This window comes from Emydura macquarii, unplaced genomic scaffold, assembly GCF_026122565.2.
Source record: "Emydura macquarii macquarii isolate MOO-44397 ecotype Brisbane River unplaced genomic scaffold, CSIRO-AGI_Emac_v2 contig_3235, whole genome shotgun sequence".
NCBI lineage: Eukaryota > Metazoa > Chordata > Testudines > Chelidae > Emydura > Emydura macquarii.
The window spans coordinates 295,874-313,791 of NW_027133372.1; the positions used below are offsets into that span (position 1 = coordinate 295,874).

General features: G+C 58.4%; 1 protein-coding gene and 1 pseudogene across 2 annotated transcripts; one reads left to right on the forward strand and one right to left on the reverse strand.

Annotated features, from left to right (window-relative positions):
• Positions 1–3,262: 3,262 nt before the first annotated feature.
• Positions 3,263–7,611, reverse strand: POLD4 (DNA polymerase delta 4, accessory subunit). 2 transcript variants are annotated; one of them, XM_067531993.1, is made up of 5 exons: positions 7,547–7,611; positions 7,179–7,320; positions 6,481–6,588; positions 4,688–4,799; positions 3,263–3,624 (listed from the first exon to the last, which is right to left on the reverse strand). In XM_067531993.1, the coding sequence occupies exons 2-5, from the start codon at positions 7,309–7,311 to the stop codon at positions 3,600–3,602; spliced, it is 378 nt and encodes a 125-aa protein (XP_067388094.1). In that variant the 5' UTR covers positions 7,312–7,320; positions 7,547–7,611; the 3' UTR covers positions 3,263–3,599. The 2 variants fall into 2 exon arrangements, with proteins under 2 accessions (XP_067388094.1, XP_067388095.1); XM_067531994.1 differs by lacking the exons at positions 3,263–3,624; positions 7,547–7,611 and adding an exon at positions 3,632–3,765 and having other exon boundaries at positions 7,179–7,537.
• A 1,653-nt stretch (positions 7,612–9,264) lies between these two features.
• Positions 9,265–17,766, forward strand: LOC137142611 (uncharacterized; annotated as a pseudogene).
• Positions 17,767–17,918: the final 152 nt, after the last annotated feature.

The window sequence follows — 17,918 nt, forward strand, 5'->3', positions numbered from 1 at the left end:
GATTCCCCTATGCCCCCAGCGAGGGGGAGCTGAGGGGATGAGTAGAGGGTCCCCTTTAGCACCCTCCCATGGGGGCAGGGAGCTGCTGGCAGGTTGACATGGCTCTGTTTGGACAGACAGCAGGAGCTGCATTAAACCGCCAGCATGTGGGACTGGTTAGCGCCTTGGTGTCTCCTTGTGGAGGTATGACAGGCCCCCAGACCTGAGGACAGGCACCAGGAACTAACCTCAGTGCTTGACCCGTGGTAGCTGCCCTACTTTGTGGGAATGTGGCTCCCAACAGGGGGCACTGCAGGAAGCAGGGTGGCAGTGCTGTCTATAGGGTAGCTCCTGGCTATTCCATTGCCAGCCACTCCCAGCAGGGGGCACTGCAGGCAGCGGGATGTGGCAAGGGGGCAGGCGGTGCTGATGGGCCTGGCCCAACCCCAGGAACCTGGCTTGCTCTGGTTTCCCTGCGTGGCTCCCTGGGGTTGCCCCTACCCTTTGCTAACACAACTGCTCTGGTCAGAGGTTCAGCCCCCCGGGTGCCACAGTTGCTGGCTGCCCATGTTGACTTGGGGCAAGAGCCACCCAGCTCTGAGCCCTGGGCGCCAGGGAGACACCTCCGTGCACTGACTGAGCCCCCCACCCCTCACTGGGGTGCTGGGTCCTTCTACTCCTCTTTCCCCCTCACCCAGCTCTGAAGCTCCTTGCCCCCCAGAGGGTCGGCTAACACGTGCCCATGGTGGCAGTACATAGGGACTGGCAGAACAGAGGAGGGGGGAGTCTCTGGCTCCTCCTGGGGTGGCAGGAGGGTTCTAGCCTCAGCCCACGGTGCGGCACGGGGAAAGGCCAACAGCCATCCCTCAGGCCAGCCAAGCACATGGGGTCACAAGCGGCACCCCTGAGGGAAAGGCTCTGTCTCCCATGGCCTGAGCCAGCCAGTCCCCCGCCCTGGGGCCAGATCTGAGGGAAAAGACCCCAGTCTCCAGCAGTGGGTGACTCTTTCACACTGTAAGGTTGGTGCTGCTGCTGCAAGGTGAGTGGCCTGGGCCGGTGAGTGCTTCTGCCCCAAGGGTTCATGCTGGCCTGTGAGTGGGGCAGGATTCACTTGCCCTGCGGGTGGGGAAATGACACAGTTCCAGCCTCCCAGGCTGCAAACTGTTTGAGCTTAGGGTCCACCCAGGCTCTCACAAGACACCCTGGTGAGGTTCTAGACTTGCAGGCGTTAAAGCTGAACAGCTTGTGCTGGAGCTGCCCCACATAGGACATGTTCTAGAGCTGACAGCTCACTGACATTCTGGAGCTGGTGCCCTGGACAGAGAAAAACACGCTTCTGGAACTGAGTAGCAACAGTGCTAAATCAGCTGGGGTAGTCTGCTGCCATACGGGGCTAGAGCACGCCCATCTGCCAGATGGCGGTACAGAACAGATGACAGCCGAATGGTTCTAGACCAGGGGTTCTCAACCTTTCCAGACTACTGTACCCTTTTCAGGAGTCTGATTTGTCTTGTGTACCCCAGGTGTCACCCTCACTTAAACTAATTGCTTACAAAATCAGACAAAAATATTAAAGCGTCACAGCACTCTACTGAAAAATTGCTAATTTTTAGCATAAATCAATGTGGAATATAACTATTGTACTTACATTTCAACATACAGGTTATAGAGCAATATAAAGTCATTGTCTGTATGAAATTTTAGATTGTACTGACTTTGCTAGTGCTTTTTATGTAGTCTGGTGTAAAACTCAGCAACTATCTAGATCAGTGTTTCTCAACCTTTTAAGTAGCAAGTACCCCCTAACTTCTGAAAATTTTAATAAGTACCCCAACACTCACTTTTCCACGGGATTTTATATTTACAGACTGTGAGCCATACGTTGGAAGAAGGGCTGAGTATATAAGGCTGTGATATGACAGATGTCAGATCTAGTGGGGGAGGGTTGCCACTTTTACACCAGAGGTGCACAACTCAAGTACGGAGGAGGGCTAGAGGTGATGTTGGCCAAAGCTAGAAGGCTTTGAGCGGCATGCCAATGCTGGGAAATATAAAGCGCCGCGCCAAATTTTTTGCCATAGCTTTGAGCGGAGATAGGGGTGAGAGAGAGACAGGTAAGGAGGGCGAGAGAGAGAGGAAAAAGGGGATAACTGATAAAATGTGGGGCTGTCATAGGTGTCAATTTCACGGCTCAGCTAGAGCAGTGGGAGCCGTAAAATTGACAAGTTTTCTGGGTATTGGGGTTCGAGCCAGGGAGAGGGGGCTGCCACCTGGACAAGTTGCAGATGGCTGCTGCCTGGCTGCCAGCCCAGGAGGTGGGCGACTGCCACCCAATCCAAGCTGGGGCAGAGGAGGCTTCCACACAGGCTGGGACCCATGGATGTGGGCAGGCGGCTGCTGCCCATCTTCAAGCCGGGGCGCTGGAGGCTGTCGCTTGGCTCAGATCCAGGAGGCGGGTGGTCGCCACCCAGCTGTGAGCCCCGCTCATGAGACAGGAGGCTACCACTGGGCTCCCACCTGGAAGCTGGCTCCTGGTGGGAAGCGGGTGGCGGCCGCTCGCTTCCCAGTTGGGACCGGACGGGAAGCGGGTGGCTGCCATGTGCCTTCCCCAGAAGCTGGCAGCTACCACCCACATCCCAGCTGGGAGCTGTGACTGGGCAGAAAGTGAGGGCTGCTGTTCACCTTCCCCAGAAGCTGGGGGCTGCCACATGCCTCCCAGCTGGGAGCAGGTGGGAAGCGGGCTGCTGCTGCCTGGTTTTCCCATAAGTCAGCAGCTGCCGCCTGCCTCCCTTTCATTCTGCTTTTCCCCAGGTACCCCCTGCCTGTGTCTCACGTTCCCCCAGTGGTATGCATACCACAGGTTGAGAAATTATGCTCTAGATGAGTTGATGTACCCCCTGGAAGACCTCTGGAAAACCTCTGTGTACCCCCAGAGGTACAGATACCCCTGGTTGAGAAACTGTTCTAGACCATCTGCCTTATGGGAGCACACGGGGACACTAGCCTGTGCTCTGTGGGTCTAGATTGCCTACGCCCTAGCCGGCTGTGACTAGTTTCTAGCCTGTGCCATGGCCTGATTCTAGAGCATGCAGTGTGTGATGCAGCTCTAGAGCAGGAGGCTAGCTGGATGTAAGGGTTGTGTGGGAGCAGAGGTAAGGAGAGGGCATGGGCCCCCTACAGGTGTCCGTCTCTAGAGGGCCTGTCTCTGCACTGAAGTTGGAGTGCTGTGTTTTCCCCTGGTGCCTGGGGGCTTCAGAGGAGACGCTGCCTAAGTGCAGCCCACTCATGCCATGGCACAGTAGGTTGGCACATGGCCCTCCTGCAGCTGCCTTGCCCCAGGAACTAGGATTCACCACTCGGGGGTTCTCAAACAAGCCTTTAATCTGGAATCGGCCCTCAATGGCTGATGGGACAAAGCACAGCTTGGTCTAGGGTTGCCAGGACCATGGCGTGCAGGGCTGGGCTTGCCCATCCAACATAGGCCCTGGGCATCCCATACCCCAATTACCAGGGGAACCCCCCTCCAAAGAGCCAATCAGGAACCCAAACAAGTGACAGGTAGTCCAGGCAGCAGCATGCTTCCCCCTTCTTCTCTGTATGGGGGGGCAGCCGTGCCCCTCTCACAACGGGTAGCCATGCCAGAGGCTGCAGAGGAAGGCAGAGAAAGCAGGGTTACTCTAGGGGTCCTGGCTCTGCAGCCTGACTCTCCCACCCCCTCCACCGGGCTGCGCCAGAGCTGGAAGGCCTGGAATGCAGCTGGTTCCCTGCAGTGTCGCTGTGGTGGGTCTGTAGGAGACATAATTTTATGGTCGACTTAAGGCAATGATGTGGCTGGGTCCCACGGCTATCGGCTTTCAGGGATGGTGAGCCTCTATGGGGGGGGACAGCTCTTGTTCTTCCCTTTTTAAACGCCTTCATTTGTTCCTTCCCTTTGCTCAGCCCTCAGGGCCAAGAGGGCCAAGCCCCAAAGCACGGTTGGGAGGGGGCAATCATGGGCTGGGAGAGCTGGAAAATGCCAGGGACTGAATGGAGCAGGGCTCAGATGGGGGCGCTCTCCCCTCCCAGTCAGTGCTGGCACCAGTGTGGCACTAGAGGGCGCTGTGCTGCAGGGTGCAGTTTGTGGGAGACACAACAGGGGTGCTTTTCCCTGCCAGTCAGTGCTGGCACCATCATTTGAATCACCCTCATTAGGTTTCAGAATTAACACCTCACTGAGATGCTGGGGCAGGTCCCCTTGTCTGGGCGCTGTGGTTCCAGGCTCTCTGCAGACACTGGCAGATGTCGCTGCAGGGGGAGGGAGCACTGCTTCACAACGGCGAGGGGAGACGCTGCATTTCTCCATGGAAAGCTGCAGGAGGGGGCTAAGGAGCAGACCCCAGAGCCTGCTCCTGCAAAGGTGGGTGGAACTCTGCAATGGCCACTTGTGGAGAACCCACAGCCTGGGCCCCTCAGATCTATGCACAAAGCTCCCTCCAAGCCAAGCCAAGCCGCTGGGAGCGAAGGGGGAGGGGCTGAGTTCCAGCTAATGCACCCAGGAGACTGATCACATTTCCCCGGACACACAGCAGGGCTTGTCTGGGGGAGGTTTACTATTCCCGGGGGACGATGCTACTGGGCAGCAGCTGGGAAAGCACCACACACACATCAACTGATGTCCCTCACGCCTGACCCACAGCCCCCTGGAAAGGGTCGGGGGGGCAATACCAACCAGTGCAGGAAGCTGGGGTCTCCCTCATGCTCCAGCAGTGTCTCCCAAACAGTGATGGGGGGGCTCAGCCCCAGGGACTTGGCTCGCTCCCAGCGTTGCAGCCGGGTGATCCCTGCCAGCAAGAGAGTGAAGGGTGAATGGGGGCTGACGGGCGGGCATAGGCAGCCAAAGGCCATGGCATGGTGGGCAGCAGGCTGAGCCCTGGGCAGAGTGGATGGGCATGGTGCTGCCCTCAACTTTGAGGGGGGCGGGGGTAGCCTGGGGTCACAGGGGCCCCTCAAGGGAGGGCACAGGGCTCAAGATGGGGCAGCTCTGGCTCCCTCCCGTCCCCCCAGAGGATCCCCAGACAAGGGAACCAGGGAAAGGTTCCACCATGGGCTCCAAATGGCAGCTGAATCCACCCTACCCTGCCCCATGGCAGCCCCGGGCCGGGGTGACAAAGGGGGATTTCTGTAACCGCCCCATGAATGATATTCATGGCAGTGACCCATGGGACGAGGGGTTGTGCCCCAGGGCATGAAGGAAGCTGAAAATGCTCCAGGGGCAGAGCCGCAGACGTGACGCTTGGTGCTGTCATTAAAGGCCTAGCACACATCCACGGAGGGCCCGGAAAGACAACGGGCACCCTGTGGACTGAGCACCTGACACCTGCTTCCCAGCAGGTGGTGCCCCGGAACTCAGCCCTGCTCTGCAGGAGGGCACCAGACCGGGAGGTGCCCGGCGGCTGCATACGTCGGCCTTCAGGGAGCCAGAGATTCCACCATGCTGCAGCTAGGTGCTGGCCAGTCTGAGCTCTGTGATCTTAGCTTCTCCGTGCCACCCTCAGCACTCCCCGTGCCGTGTGGCAGCGAGCTAACGAACCCTGCTCTTGTTGGAAAAGCTGCCCAGCTTCATGAGCTGGGGAGCCCGGGACCCTGGAGAGGGTGAATGTCTCTGACCTAGCGTCTGGTCAGGTGGACTTGCTGGGTAGAGCTCACGGCGTGAAGCAGGAGGGCGGGAGCACAGTGGCTCCATCTGGGAGGTGCTGAGTCCATATGCCTGGCCCTTGAGGAAGCGTAGGAGCCTTGGGGGTCAGGCACACTGAAGGGGGGTCCTTCAAGGGACTGTTTCAAAGTGGGGGGCATAGCGCCGACCCTGTGGATCCGTGACAGAAGGGACACGGGGCTTCCCCCTCTATGGGGCGCTTGCTCTGATCCAGCCCTAGGCCAGGGGGGACTGGCTGGTCCAGGGGGGAAGGGAATAGGATAAGGAGCCTTTGCCCTTTAGGGGGCGCCAACTCTGCTCCAGCTTCACCCCAGAGTTCAGGCCCCCTGCGCTGTTTGGCAGCAGTGGACAGGGTGGTCTGGCATTCAGTCCCCACGGGCCCAGTCTCACATCACCGTGTCCCCCAGTGTATAGCCCCAATGGCCACCTGGGGACAGGGGAGGGAGCAGCCCCCATGAGCAAGGCCTTGTGGGGCAAGGTGACTGGGATGATCCCCCCATGCTGCCCCAGAAGGGAGCCGGTTGGCCTCATGGGCAGGCCGTGCATGGTGAACACCGGAATAGGGTCAGGGCAGAGCTCTCACAGTGCGGGGGTTGGGGGGTGGAGCTCTCACAAGTGTGGGGTGGGGGGAGGTGGGCTCTGCAGTTTGCCGGATGGAGTGGGTAGGGTATCACCAGTGCAGGGGAAGGGTCAGAGCTTTCACCAGTGCAAGGGGAGGGGGCGGGGACGGGGCTATCACCAATGTGGGGGAGAAGGGGGGAGGGAGCAAGGCTCCCCCTGGCTCAGGATGGAGGGGGCATGACTCTCACCAGTGCAGGGTCCATACTCCCAGCTGAGGTCGAACTGTTTCAGCATCTCCAGCTGGGCTGGGCATGGGGAGCCGCCTGGGGGAGCATCTGCTGGGACTGGCACCGCCTCTGAGCAGGAGAGGGGGAAGGACAGACAGACAGATAGATCAGCATCTCTGTGGAAACAGCCCAGGTCCCACAGCACACGCCCCCCAACCAGTGCAAGCTGGGAACCGCCGCACCCGCACCCAGCAGTCACCCCCGGGGCCCAGCTTGAGAATACAGGCCAGTAATAGAGACTGGCCCAGCTCCCAACTGACAGTGGTTATTATGGGTCTGTCCGTGGCTCCAGATCTGTCCATCTCCGCCACCCCGGTGGCCCTGGCTCTCCCCCAGCCCCAGCGGGTGGGGTATGTTGCAGGGATAACGTCGCCCCCAGGACGGACCACAGCCACAGCTCGGAGAGCGCAGCCCCCTCAAGTCTGAGCCTCTGGGCAGCCCCGAGCCAGGAGGCTGTGGTAGGCTCCAGGCCGCAGCTCCAGCTTGACCACTTGGCGGGCGGGGGGCGAAGTGAGCAGCACGGGAACGGAGCAGAGTACACTCATGTCCCGGCCCCTGAGACAGCTCTGAGCCCCCAGACCCTGCAGCTATTGAGGTGGTTCTGCCCCCTCTGCATCCCCCAGCTTCAGAGACGGCACCACCCCCACCCCCTGCTGTACCTGCATGCCGAGATCCGGCTGTGCCAGGCTCGAGTATGAGCCCATCTTCTGGGCTCTCCTCCTTGGTGTCAGGGGCCCGTCGCTGCCTCTTCACCACCTGGAAGGAGTCGGTGATAAGCCGCTTCCTGCCCATGGCTCCCAGCTGCAGGGGGGGTAGAGCTGGTCAGTGGGGGAAGGGGCCTGGGCTCTGGGGCAGCTCCCAGGAACCTGAGGGGATGTCTCAAGCTGGCAAAAATACACTTGACTACCCCTAGCTACAGCCTGCTCTAGCCACTAGACCCCGCTCCCCTCCCCCAGCTGGGATAGAACCCAGGAGTCCTGGCTGCCCGCGGCAGGGGTGGGACAGACGCTCCCAGACAGACACATACACGGGTCGCTTTCCGGGAGCAGCCAGAGCTGGCAGGCGACACAAACAAGGGGGCCTCGCCTTCCGCGCCGGCCGGCCAATAGGAGAGCTGCTTTCGCTTCGCTTTAAAAGGGCCAGGGCAGCGGGGGAAGGGGGCAGAGTTGGCGGTCACAGGGATGCAGGGAGAGTGGGGGATGTGGGGTGCACACAGCAGGAGGAGGGGATATGGGTGCTGGACACACTCCTCTATAAGCCAACTGCCCTCTTATGCCCTGCAGAGGTGTTTGTTAACTGCCCATGTGACTGTGACCCATGTCTTGCAAGATGCTCACTTTGCTCTGTCTGATTCTCTGGAAGAGCTCTTCCGAGTAATTTGCAAACTTGGCTCCCCAAGAAGTTGTTCCAGTCCAAGATACTAGCTCACCCACCTCCAATTTACCCTTGATTTATCTATGTCCGTGGAAAGGACCCAGTTCTTGCCCTTCAGGAAGGAGGGACACTCCCCAGCCACCCTCAAGTGCTCATGCTGGAGATAAATAAACAAGCCAGACAAAGAGTGTGTGTGGTGGTGGGGGAAACTGAGGCACAAGGGGACAAGGCACTTGCCCACGGTCACATGGCAGGTTAGTGGCAAAGCTGGGAATAGATTGCAGGGGTCCCTGCCCTCATTGTGTGTTCGGGTTGCAGGCCCCCTAGCTGCCTGTGCTGGAACCCAGCTGGTGTTTGTTCTCCACTGGCTCAGGCCTGGCTGCAGGATGCTGGGAATCCACAAATACTTTCACCAAGAAGGGATTTTTGCTTGGAAGCAGCTTCTTGTCATCCTGTGTGACAAGAGAACAGTTCAGTAGCTGAAACAGAAACCAGGGGGTCCTGCCCTGCTCACTCCAGCGCCCCCTGCAGGGATAGACTGGGACTGGAGCACCCTGGCCCCATAGGCAGCAGTCCTGCCCCATTTCCAGGAGAGGCTGGGCCTGGAATATCCTGCAGTGCATTGCCTCCTATGTGTCAGTCCCATTCCGCCTACCCCCATGCTCTCACCTCTTTTTGTACACAGGCATGCATGGGGGGTGTCAGGACAGGGAGGGATGTGCTTCAGCCCCCACATAAGGACCCCCAAGACAAGAGGTGCCATTTCAGAAAAACTTGGGGAGCCAGGGGAGCAAAGCTAGGTTGGACTATAGACAGCACAGCTGATAATATGACATCCTGCAAAGCCAGGTGGGACAAAAAGTGGAGCAAATAGATCTATGGGGCAAGACAGACCAGCCACAGGGACACGCCCCACTCTGGGGCAGGGGCATCTTTCCCCCCGAAAGCCTGTTCAGTCATGTACGGCTCACTCCGGTCCCCAGTGAAGGGTCAGGCTCCCGGGGACGCACTGGAAATAGGGAGAAGCTTCCACAAGGAAGGAGATGCCCCTTCCACAACCCACTAAGCAGAGACATGACACAGTGCTGCTCCTACCCGCGTTAGCGGGGAAAGGCTGCATGTTCCCTACTTCCCTGAACCAGCCAGTTCCCCATCCCCAGGGCCATATTGAAGCCGGCACCCCCTCAAGGGGAAAGGCCCCATGTTCCCTGTCCCACTGAGCCTCCAATCCCCCAGCCTGGGGCCGGATCGGAGGTGGTGCCATCTAGAGGGGAAAGACCCCCTAGCCCATACCCCACCCCTGACCTAGCCGGTTCCTCCCTCCCCTGGCTTTAGCCTGCCCCTCTCTGCTTCCCCAGGCTGGACTCTGCTATGAGGCTCTCGTCCCTGGACGTCTCCCACGCTGACCTGCTGAATGAGACGTGGCCCTGCAGGGGACCTGAGCAGAGCCTGTGGTTCCTGTCTGACCTGATCTGCTACTTTCCCAGCTCCTGCCTCCTGCATGCTGCCTGCCACCCTGTCAGCTGGTGCCTCATAGACTCCTTTGGTGCCATGGTGCACGGCTACACCCTGCCCCAGCACCGTGGGCACGGCTACATTCGGGTGGTGACCAAAGTCATGGCCAAGCAGATGCATGCACGAGGCTATCCCACCTACAGTCACGTGTCCCCGGACAACCACCGCGCACAGAGGCTGCAGGAGAGCCAGGGCTTCCGGCGCCAGCCTGGCCTGTGCTACATCATTATCCACACCCCAGGGCCAGTGATGATCCCCACCTGAGCACCCTAGCCCCGCACCAGCCACTGCTCCCTACCAAAGTCCTGTGGCCCAGCAACTTCCATGGGGCAGGGCTGAGGGCCAACAGGGTGGCCAGGAGAATCCAGGGCTCAGCACAGAGCCCAGTGTAACTAGAAACATCTCTCCTCTCTCCAGCACCATAACCCGCCTCAGCCCCATGGACAGGCCCCTACCCCAGTCACGGTCCATCCTGGCCAATTTCACAGTCGTGGGATTTAAAAAATCCTAAATTTCACGGGTTCAGATATTTAAATCTGAAATTTGTTGAAACCGTGGGGGGCCCAACCCAAAATAGGGTCAGGGTGGGAGAGGTTTGCAAGATTACTGTAGGGAGGTCACGGTATTGCTGCCCTCATTTCTGCGTTGCTGCTGGGAGCAGCGGCTGCTGGCTGGGAGCCCAGCTCTAAAGTCAGCGCCCTGCCAGCTGCAGCACAGAAGTGAGGGTGGCAGTCCCATGATCCCTCTACAGTCGCCAGGTTTCATGGTCCGTGAGACATTTTTCCACAGCCGTGAATTGGGTAGGGGCCAGCCACTGCAGCCCCATAACCAGCCTCCCTGGGTGGAACTTACCTATAGATATTGCAGCCCCCCTCCAGCCCAGTCCAACCTTCCTTCTCAGCCCCCTTCCTCAGCTTTCAGACTTCTAGCAACTGGAACCAACTCCCATCCAATAAAGCTACATGCCAACCAGCCACGGATCCAAGCCCCTGTGCATATAGCTGAAGGAGAATGCCAGGGTGGCGGATGGTGGTGCTGGTGTTACAGCACTAATAATCCAACCTTCGGCAGAAGCCTGAGAACAAACCGTTTCTGCTCCTACAACCTGCCTCTGCCATAGGGGTTTATAATATTATTATGAAGGGCCTTGGGGGCAATGTAATTGCAGGACTGCAGATGATTCAGAAGCTGCTTAAACTAGTTGCAAATCCGAAGGTGACATATGTGAATGCTTGGTGGGAGGAGAATTTAAGAGGTGGGGGTCACGGGTAGAGCAGATCAGGGCTGCAGCAAAGGGAGAGGTTATGAGGAGATTGGAGGGGATGAAGATGGGTGAGTGGGTATCAGTCACCCCCACATTCTTCCCTCTCATGTGTGCCCTGAGATCGGGGAGTCCTGTTTGTCTAGGGGTGTCTGAAGTCCTCCTTCTGTGAGACAAAATCTGGGGTCTTCTCCACTTTTAGGGGGCTTTGAGCACTGTCTCTGCACCTGTGCAGGTGTGAGGATATTTGGGGCAGCTGCTGCTGGGGTGGGGGGTGTCTGAGCACATCTCCCTGCCTCTTTGTGTGCTCCAGGATCCGGGTGTCCTTGCCCCTTTTCCTCATCTCCCCCCAGGTGTGCTGGGATCTGCGGGATCCTGTCCCTCTAGAGGGTATCGGAGCCTCTTTTCCCACCCATGGCATCTTGGAACCCTGGAGTGCCCCCGCCAGCTGACAGCTCTAGCTCCACTGCCCCAGTGCTAAAGCGGAAAATGTCATGGAGGTCTCTGGAGAGCACAGAATCCATGACTTTGGTGACATAATCCTATCCTTACCCCTTAGTGACACAACGTGCACAGCTCAGCACTGGAATGAGGCAAACTGGATCTCTCAGGGTACTGTGCAACTTTCCGTTGATCACTCACATTTGGGGCAGGAAGAGGGGCTCACCTCCGCCAAGAGGAACGGCTCCCCTTAAACCACCTCATCAGTCACCGCTCTGCCAAGCTGCGCCAGCTAAGCCCTCCACCGTTCAGTACAGTGACACCTAACACACTGAGGGCAGCTGGGACCCAAGGGCTCTTGGCAGCTCCAGGGAGCAGAGTTTAGGACCGTGGGCGTGCACCTCAACTCCTCATTGCCTGGTTTTCAGATGTAAGACTTTTACTGGGCCCGACGTTCTGAAAGGGCCACATGACATCTCCAGGCAACCTTCACTGCACAGTTTGCCAGTGACTTAGCGCTGGCCACCTGGCAGACATGGGCGGAGCAAGGGAGGTGACTGTGTTTGTGAGAACCCCAGAGACTCAGTAGCCCAGGAGCTCCCAGGGGGACACAGAGACAAAAGGAGGGTGAGCCATGATGGATCCCAGAGAGCTGGGGGTATTGAGGCAGCGGTTCTTGCAAACATGGCCTCTCCCTTCAGCCTGGGTTCCAGCTAAGGAACAAACACAACACTGGGTTGCTGCAGATACTGACTGCATTGCTCCTGGTGGTTACGAAACCAGGACAGCCCCACCCCAGGGGCATTCCCATCTTGCAGTAGGTGGAAACCCCTCCCAGCACCACCCTCCATCATAGCAACAGGCAGAAAGAGCTAGGAGAGCTGCTGTGCGGAAGTCCATGCCTGGGATAGCTGGGTCTGGGGGTCAGGATTGAGAGGCAGTGGCAGAGCTGCAGGGGGAGGGGGGGCCTAGGAATGGGGTAGCTTTCGCTGTGGGTCAGGATTGAGGGCTAGTAGCAGAGCTGGGGAAGGGCTGTGGGTCAGGATTGAGGGGTGCCAGCAGAGCTGGTTTGCTCATGTCCCACTCCTACCTGTGCTCGGTTTCCTCAGAATTCTGCTTTGCTGGCCCAGGAAACCCTCTCACTTGCCCCTACCCTCGCAAAGGCCCCGATCGTGCCGTGTGACTCCAGGGCCGTGCCCCTGGCTGAGGGCCAGGCCCAGACTCTGTTAATGGTTCATTCGCTCGGGGATAAGAGGCTGGAGCAGCCCCTGAAGGAGAGACCCAGCAGAGACCTGACAAGGCGCTGCCAGGCAGAGACATCACTGCCCCACAGGCACCCGGTCCCCTGTCTTCTCCGGGGCTGTTCCTTATCTTGGCACAGAGACTGCCCAGGTGAGTGGGAGCTACTGGGGCCGTGCTAGCCCTGCACAGCCCAGCCCTGGCATGACTGGGGCCACAGGCTGGGATTGTAATGTAGGGTCTCTGGTGAGCAGAGGGGCTGCACCCTGACTGCTTTAGTTTTGGTGGATTGTTACTGCAGGGTGACACACTGTACCCCATGTACACCCTGATAGTGTGAGTTGTGTGTCAGTCATGTTCACCCTTACAGTGTAACGGTGTATGGTCTAATGCAAAGCATGTCATGTAAGATGGTGTGGAATGCACATGACACACTGAACTTTATTGTTAGTGTAGCATGTCTCCTGCAATTCCATAGATAAGTACAGATACGAAACACTGCTATGGCAGATCCCCAAATGTGTGTCTCACATGGCTTGAATAAGGGCAGACAAAGACAAACCTAAGCATCCATGCCTCCCAGAAGCATGAACACAGGAACAATGGACTGGCCTGAGCAACTGATAAGGCGATGCTCATTTGACTGCTGTGAGGGAAATCGTGCCCATCGCCGGACATGGCGCATCACCTGACCCCAGGGGGTATTGAGGAAACTTCTTAAAAGAGAGAGGCATCTTTGTCTCTGGACTCTAGAGCTCTCCCTTAGAATCCATCTGCAATGCAACAGCGAGGACGCTGAGAAACTGCACACGGGGAGGGGGCAGCGGGGAGGCTGGCTGCAAGATCCATCTCAGCCAGCTTGTGGGTAAGCCAACATCAAGGACTAAGAAGCTACTGAAATATTAAGTTGAGGTTAGAATGCGAGTTACCTTTTAGTTAATAGTGATCTAATCTCTTCATTCATATTAATCCGATCTATAATCACTTAAAATCTTGCTGTAGTCAATAAACTTGTTTGTTTGATTTAAAGCAGTGCGTGTGGATTGAGGGTGTGCAGAGACTTCACTTCAAGTGACAATATGGGACATATCAGTTTCTTTGATAAATTGACGGACAATATAATGAGCTCGCAGGGTGCAGTGTACAGCACTGGGGTCAGCTGATGGGCTATGTCTGGCACTGGGCACGATTTCCTTCACTTGAGTCAAACGAGCGTCACCTTATCAGGTGCTCAGGCCAGTCCATTGTTCCTGTGTGCATGCATCTGGGAGGCGTGGACGCTCAGCTTCGTCTTTGTCTGCCCTCATTCAAGCCGTGTGAGACACACATTTGGGGATCTGCCATAGCAGAGTTTCATACCCATACATAGCTATGGCATTGCAGGAAACATGCTACCATAACAACAATGTTCAGTGTGTCATGAGCATTCCACACCACCTTACATGACATGCTTTGCATGAGACCATCCACAGTTACACTAGAGGGGTGAACAGGAATGATACACAAATCACACCATGAGGGTGTACGTGGGGGACAGCGCGTCACACAGGGATGGGAAGATACTAACATCGTGCCTCTTTCTGTGGTCACGTGGGGGTGGGGACAGACACTGGTAACTGATGGGTTACTCTGATCCTAGGTACCCCCCACTGTGCCATACCCCTGAAAGCTGCCAAGGGCCCATCCCAACCACAGATGCTGCTCCTGAGCTGCTCCTCTAAGCTGCAGATGCTGGAGGTTACCCTGCGGAGGCGCCTGCCTGAGACATTGCTGGTGACATGGCTACACCTGCCCCCACTGCCTGCCTGCCCCAGGCCAGGACTGAAAACCACCAGATGGGGCAGAAGTAGGGGAATGTCCCTTTGTCTCCCCCCCGGTCATGGGTTAGAGATCAGGGGAGGAAGAGGGGCAGGCCCAACTGCCCTATGGCTTAGGGGAGTAGCATGGGGGTAGTGCCCCAGGCACTGGCTGCTCTCCCACTCGCGCCCTCCTCACTTCACCCTCCCGCCTCACAAAGTCCAAACCCAGCACCAATTCCTGCTGCTCACCCAGCATAGCCGGCAGGACCTCCCCAGCCAATCACAGGGCAGGTTAGCTCCATAACAGTCAATGACAGCACAGGCAGGCGCTGTGCCAGCCAATCACTGCATGGGTAGGCTCTATGCCAGCCAATCAGAGAGCTGTGTAGCTCTGGTGCCCTCCACAGCCCCATGACCATCCCATGGCTCAAACGTGTGGGGGTTTTAACCTCCTTCCCGCTGCTCAGGGTCTCCCCTGCCATACCAGCCCAGGGGCCACAAAACCGGGGTCAGACCCATAACCAGGAGGGTAAGCCCTGGGAGGGAAGACAGCCGTCTTCACTGGCCTTGGCCCAGTGACATCACTGTGAGATGGCGGCCATCTTGACTAAGGGCAACCTGTGGTGCCAGCCCCATAGGCAGGGAAGGGAGAGAGCGGCCATTTTGGAGCAGGGCAAAGAACTCCACCAATGTGCAGATCACAAGACACTGAATCCCCCAGACAAACATTGGGAGGCCCCTGGCAGAGCTAGGAGACCTGGAATTGCTGCTCCCTCCCCGGCTCTAAGCCCCGCCCTCTCGTCTCTGGCAGGTTTGCGGTGCTGTGATGAACATAAACCGTGGGAACCCGGCCGGGCACGAGGTGCTGGTGGATTCGTGGCCTGAGTTCAAAGCCGTCCTCACCTGGCCATGCACAGAGGTGCTGCCCCTCAGCCACCGTGCTACACCTGGGGGGCCTGGTTCTCTGGGGAGGTGGGGAGTGGGATCTGGGGTTCTCTCCCCAAGGGGACATTGGTGAGGGAACAAGACTAACTCAGGCGGTAGGGATTGGGGTCATGACAGCTGGGCCTAACCTGAGCTGTGCTAGGACCCAAGGTTGCCATGGCTGGCACAGGGAGGCGAGCCCAGCCAGCCCCGTGGGACAGGAGCTGCCACGCGACCCTTTGAAACATTCTGGTGACCCATTTTTGGATGCTGACACATGGGATGGGAAAGCCTGGTCTACAGCACCAAGGTGGAGACAGGCTGGCTCAGGGAGCGGGCACGGATTGGGATTTGGGACCTTTCCTGTCTAGGGGGCCCCAGGGCAGGGGCCAGGCTGGCTTTGGTTGGTGGGAGAAGGCAGATCAGTGATTCATTTGGAGTTCCCTACTCAGCTCTGTGTCTCCCTGGTAGGTGGCAACAGATGACTCTGATTTCTACACCAACACGTATGCAGCGTATTACCGGGACCTGGGTGCCTACCGGGCCCTGATGGGCAGTGCCATCAATTGGGGCCAGGCCTTCTGCATCCACGGTAACGTGGGCCCCACAGCACTGGGGAGAGCCCCACTGCAACTGAGCACATATCTCCTGTCTAGGCCAAACCCCAGGATCCCCCCGATGTACCATTCCCTCCCCCCCCAGGCTACTGGGTGGCTCCCATGAGCCCTGTGGAGACAGGTACATGTGGGGTAGCCCCCTGCCTGTGCTCAGCTCACCTGACCTCATCCACTCCCCCGAGGCCGGGGGCGGGTGGGTTTGGGAGCTCAGAGTCCTGCCCCCTGTGCCAGGCTGGTCTCCCCACATACAGGCGCCCTTTTGACAGCACCGTTCAATCCCTGTCCCCACTGCTCACGGCTCATCTCTGTCCCCTGCAGGGTTCCGGGACGGGGTGTTGGAGGCCTCCAGGGACATCGCCCAGGCTAAGGGGGTCAAGCTGGATGTGTACCACTACTTCACCTACTGCCACCCGGATCCCAGCACCTTGCCTGAAATCCAGTCAGTGTCTGTCTGCGCCGCAGGGCCCCACAGTGGGTGTGGGTGTTGTAGAGAAGGGCACAGCCTGAGAGGCAAGGATATTGGCCAATGTGGTGTGGGGATGCCCAAGATCTGGCAGGCTATTCCCCATGCAGGGCCTGGGGCATTGGGGTCCTGTTGCCACCAGCAGAATCCCAGTGGGATTGGCACTGAGCCCAGCCTTCCTCAGGAACCCCCCGGGGACTGGGGCGTGTAGCCAAGGGCTGGGGCCAGCCATGGGAAGGGAGATCCCTCTTCAGCTCCTGCCCAGAGCCACCGGCCTCTGCCAGGAAACTCTGAGACAAATAGCTTCTGTGCCAGCAATGGGGCCCCACCTGCACCCCTGGGGACAGGGCACTCCTGCAATCAGCCAGCAGCCATGGCAGGGCTTGGGCAGCGAGCGGCCGTGCTCCTCTCTCCCTGCGCCACGACTCGCCTGCCGAAGGGACATTAGGTGGAGCTGCCACTGTGCAGGTTAGTCCCATTCCCCACCCCCTTGAGCTGGCCAACTCCCCTCCACTTGGCTCTCCTGAGTCCCACTCCCAATGACCCTGGGAATTCCCCCCTTCCCGCCTGGGATGCCCCCTCTGATTGGCTGCCTCTCCCATAGGTCCCTCTTGGGAAAGAACAGCCAATCAGAGCTGATGCAGTAAGAGCTCCCGGCTCCTCCCCCTTCCTGCAGTAAGATGACACCTTCTCTCAGGGAGGGGAGGGGCGAACAGGAATCCTCAGCATGTCAGGGTGGCTCCACTCCCCCTCTCTTCCTCTGCTGTGAGCAATGGGGACAGGACGGCGATCGTGCTCCCCCTGTCCCTGGGACACCCATCCTGGAATACGGAGAGGGGACTCCACTGAAACCCCCACAGGGCTGGGAGGGGTGAAAGGACACCGGGAGGTGCAGAGGGGAGGCTGGGGGAGCTGGGGACAGAGCTGATGGAAAGCTGGGTAGGGACAGAACTGATGAGGAGTGTTGGAAACACTGATGGTCACAGGCACGGGTCAGGGCCGCGGGAGTTCTGCTGTCAAGGGAGACCAGCCATCACAGCATCATCTTTTTTACAAAAAAACCTCAGGGTTTTAAGGACAATGTCATGATGCTCGGGTCTGACTCCCCATTGGTGACCCTTGGGGCTTGGTCCTGCTGCTTTCTGTCCCCACGTGGTGCTGGACCCAGCCGTGAGGCTCTCGTCCCTGGATGTCTCCCACACTGACCTGCTGAACGAGACGTGGCTCTATGGGGGGAACGAGCACAGCAGGAGGTTCCTGGAAAGCCTGATCCGCCTCTTCCCCTGCTTCTGCCTCCTGGACACTTCTGACCGCCTTGTCAGCTGGATCATTTCAGACCCATTTGGTGCCATGAGGCATAGCTTTACTTTGCCCCAGCACAGGAGACGCGGCTACAGTGGGGTGCTGAACAATGTGCTGGCCAAGCGGCTGCACTCACTAGGCTATCCCAGCTATAGCCATGTGGCCACGGACAACTACCCCATGCAGAGGCTGCAGGAGAGACAGGGCTTCCAGCGCCAACCCAATGTGAGCCACTACATCCTCCACCATGCAGCACTGGGTATTGCCCCCATGTTAACCCCCAGCTGAGCACCAGGCATGGCCCCTGCCTGAGCCCCCAGCCACACAGGGGACCCAGCAGGCTGGGGCTAAGGGAAGCCAAGGGAGGGGGGTGGGGAGTTTGGGGATCAGTGTTAGGCTGAAGGGAACCAGTAACAGCTCCCAGCTCCAGTTTCACATGGGTCCTCCTACCCCCAGCCCCACAG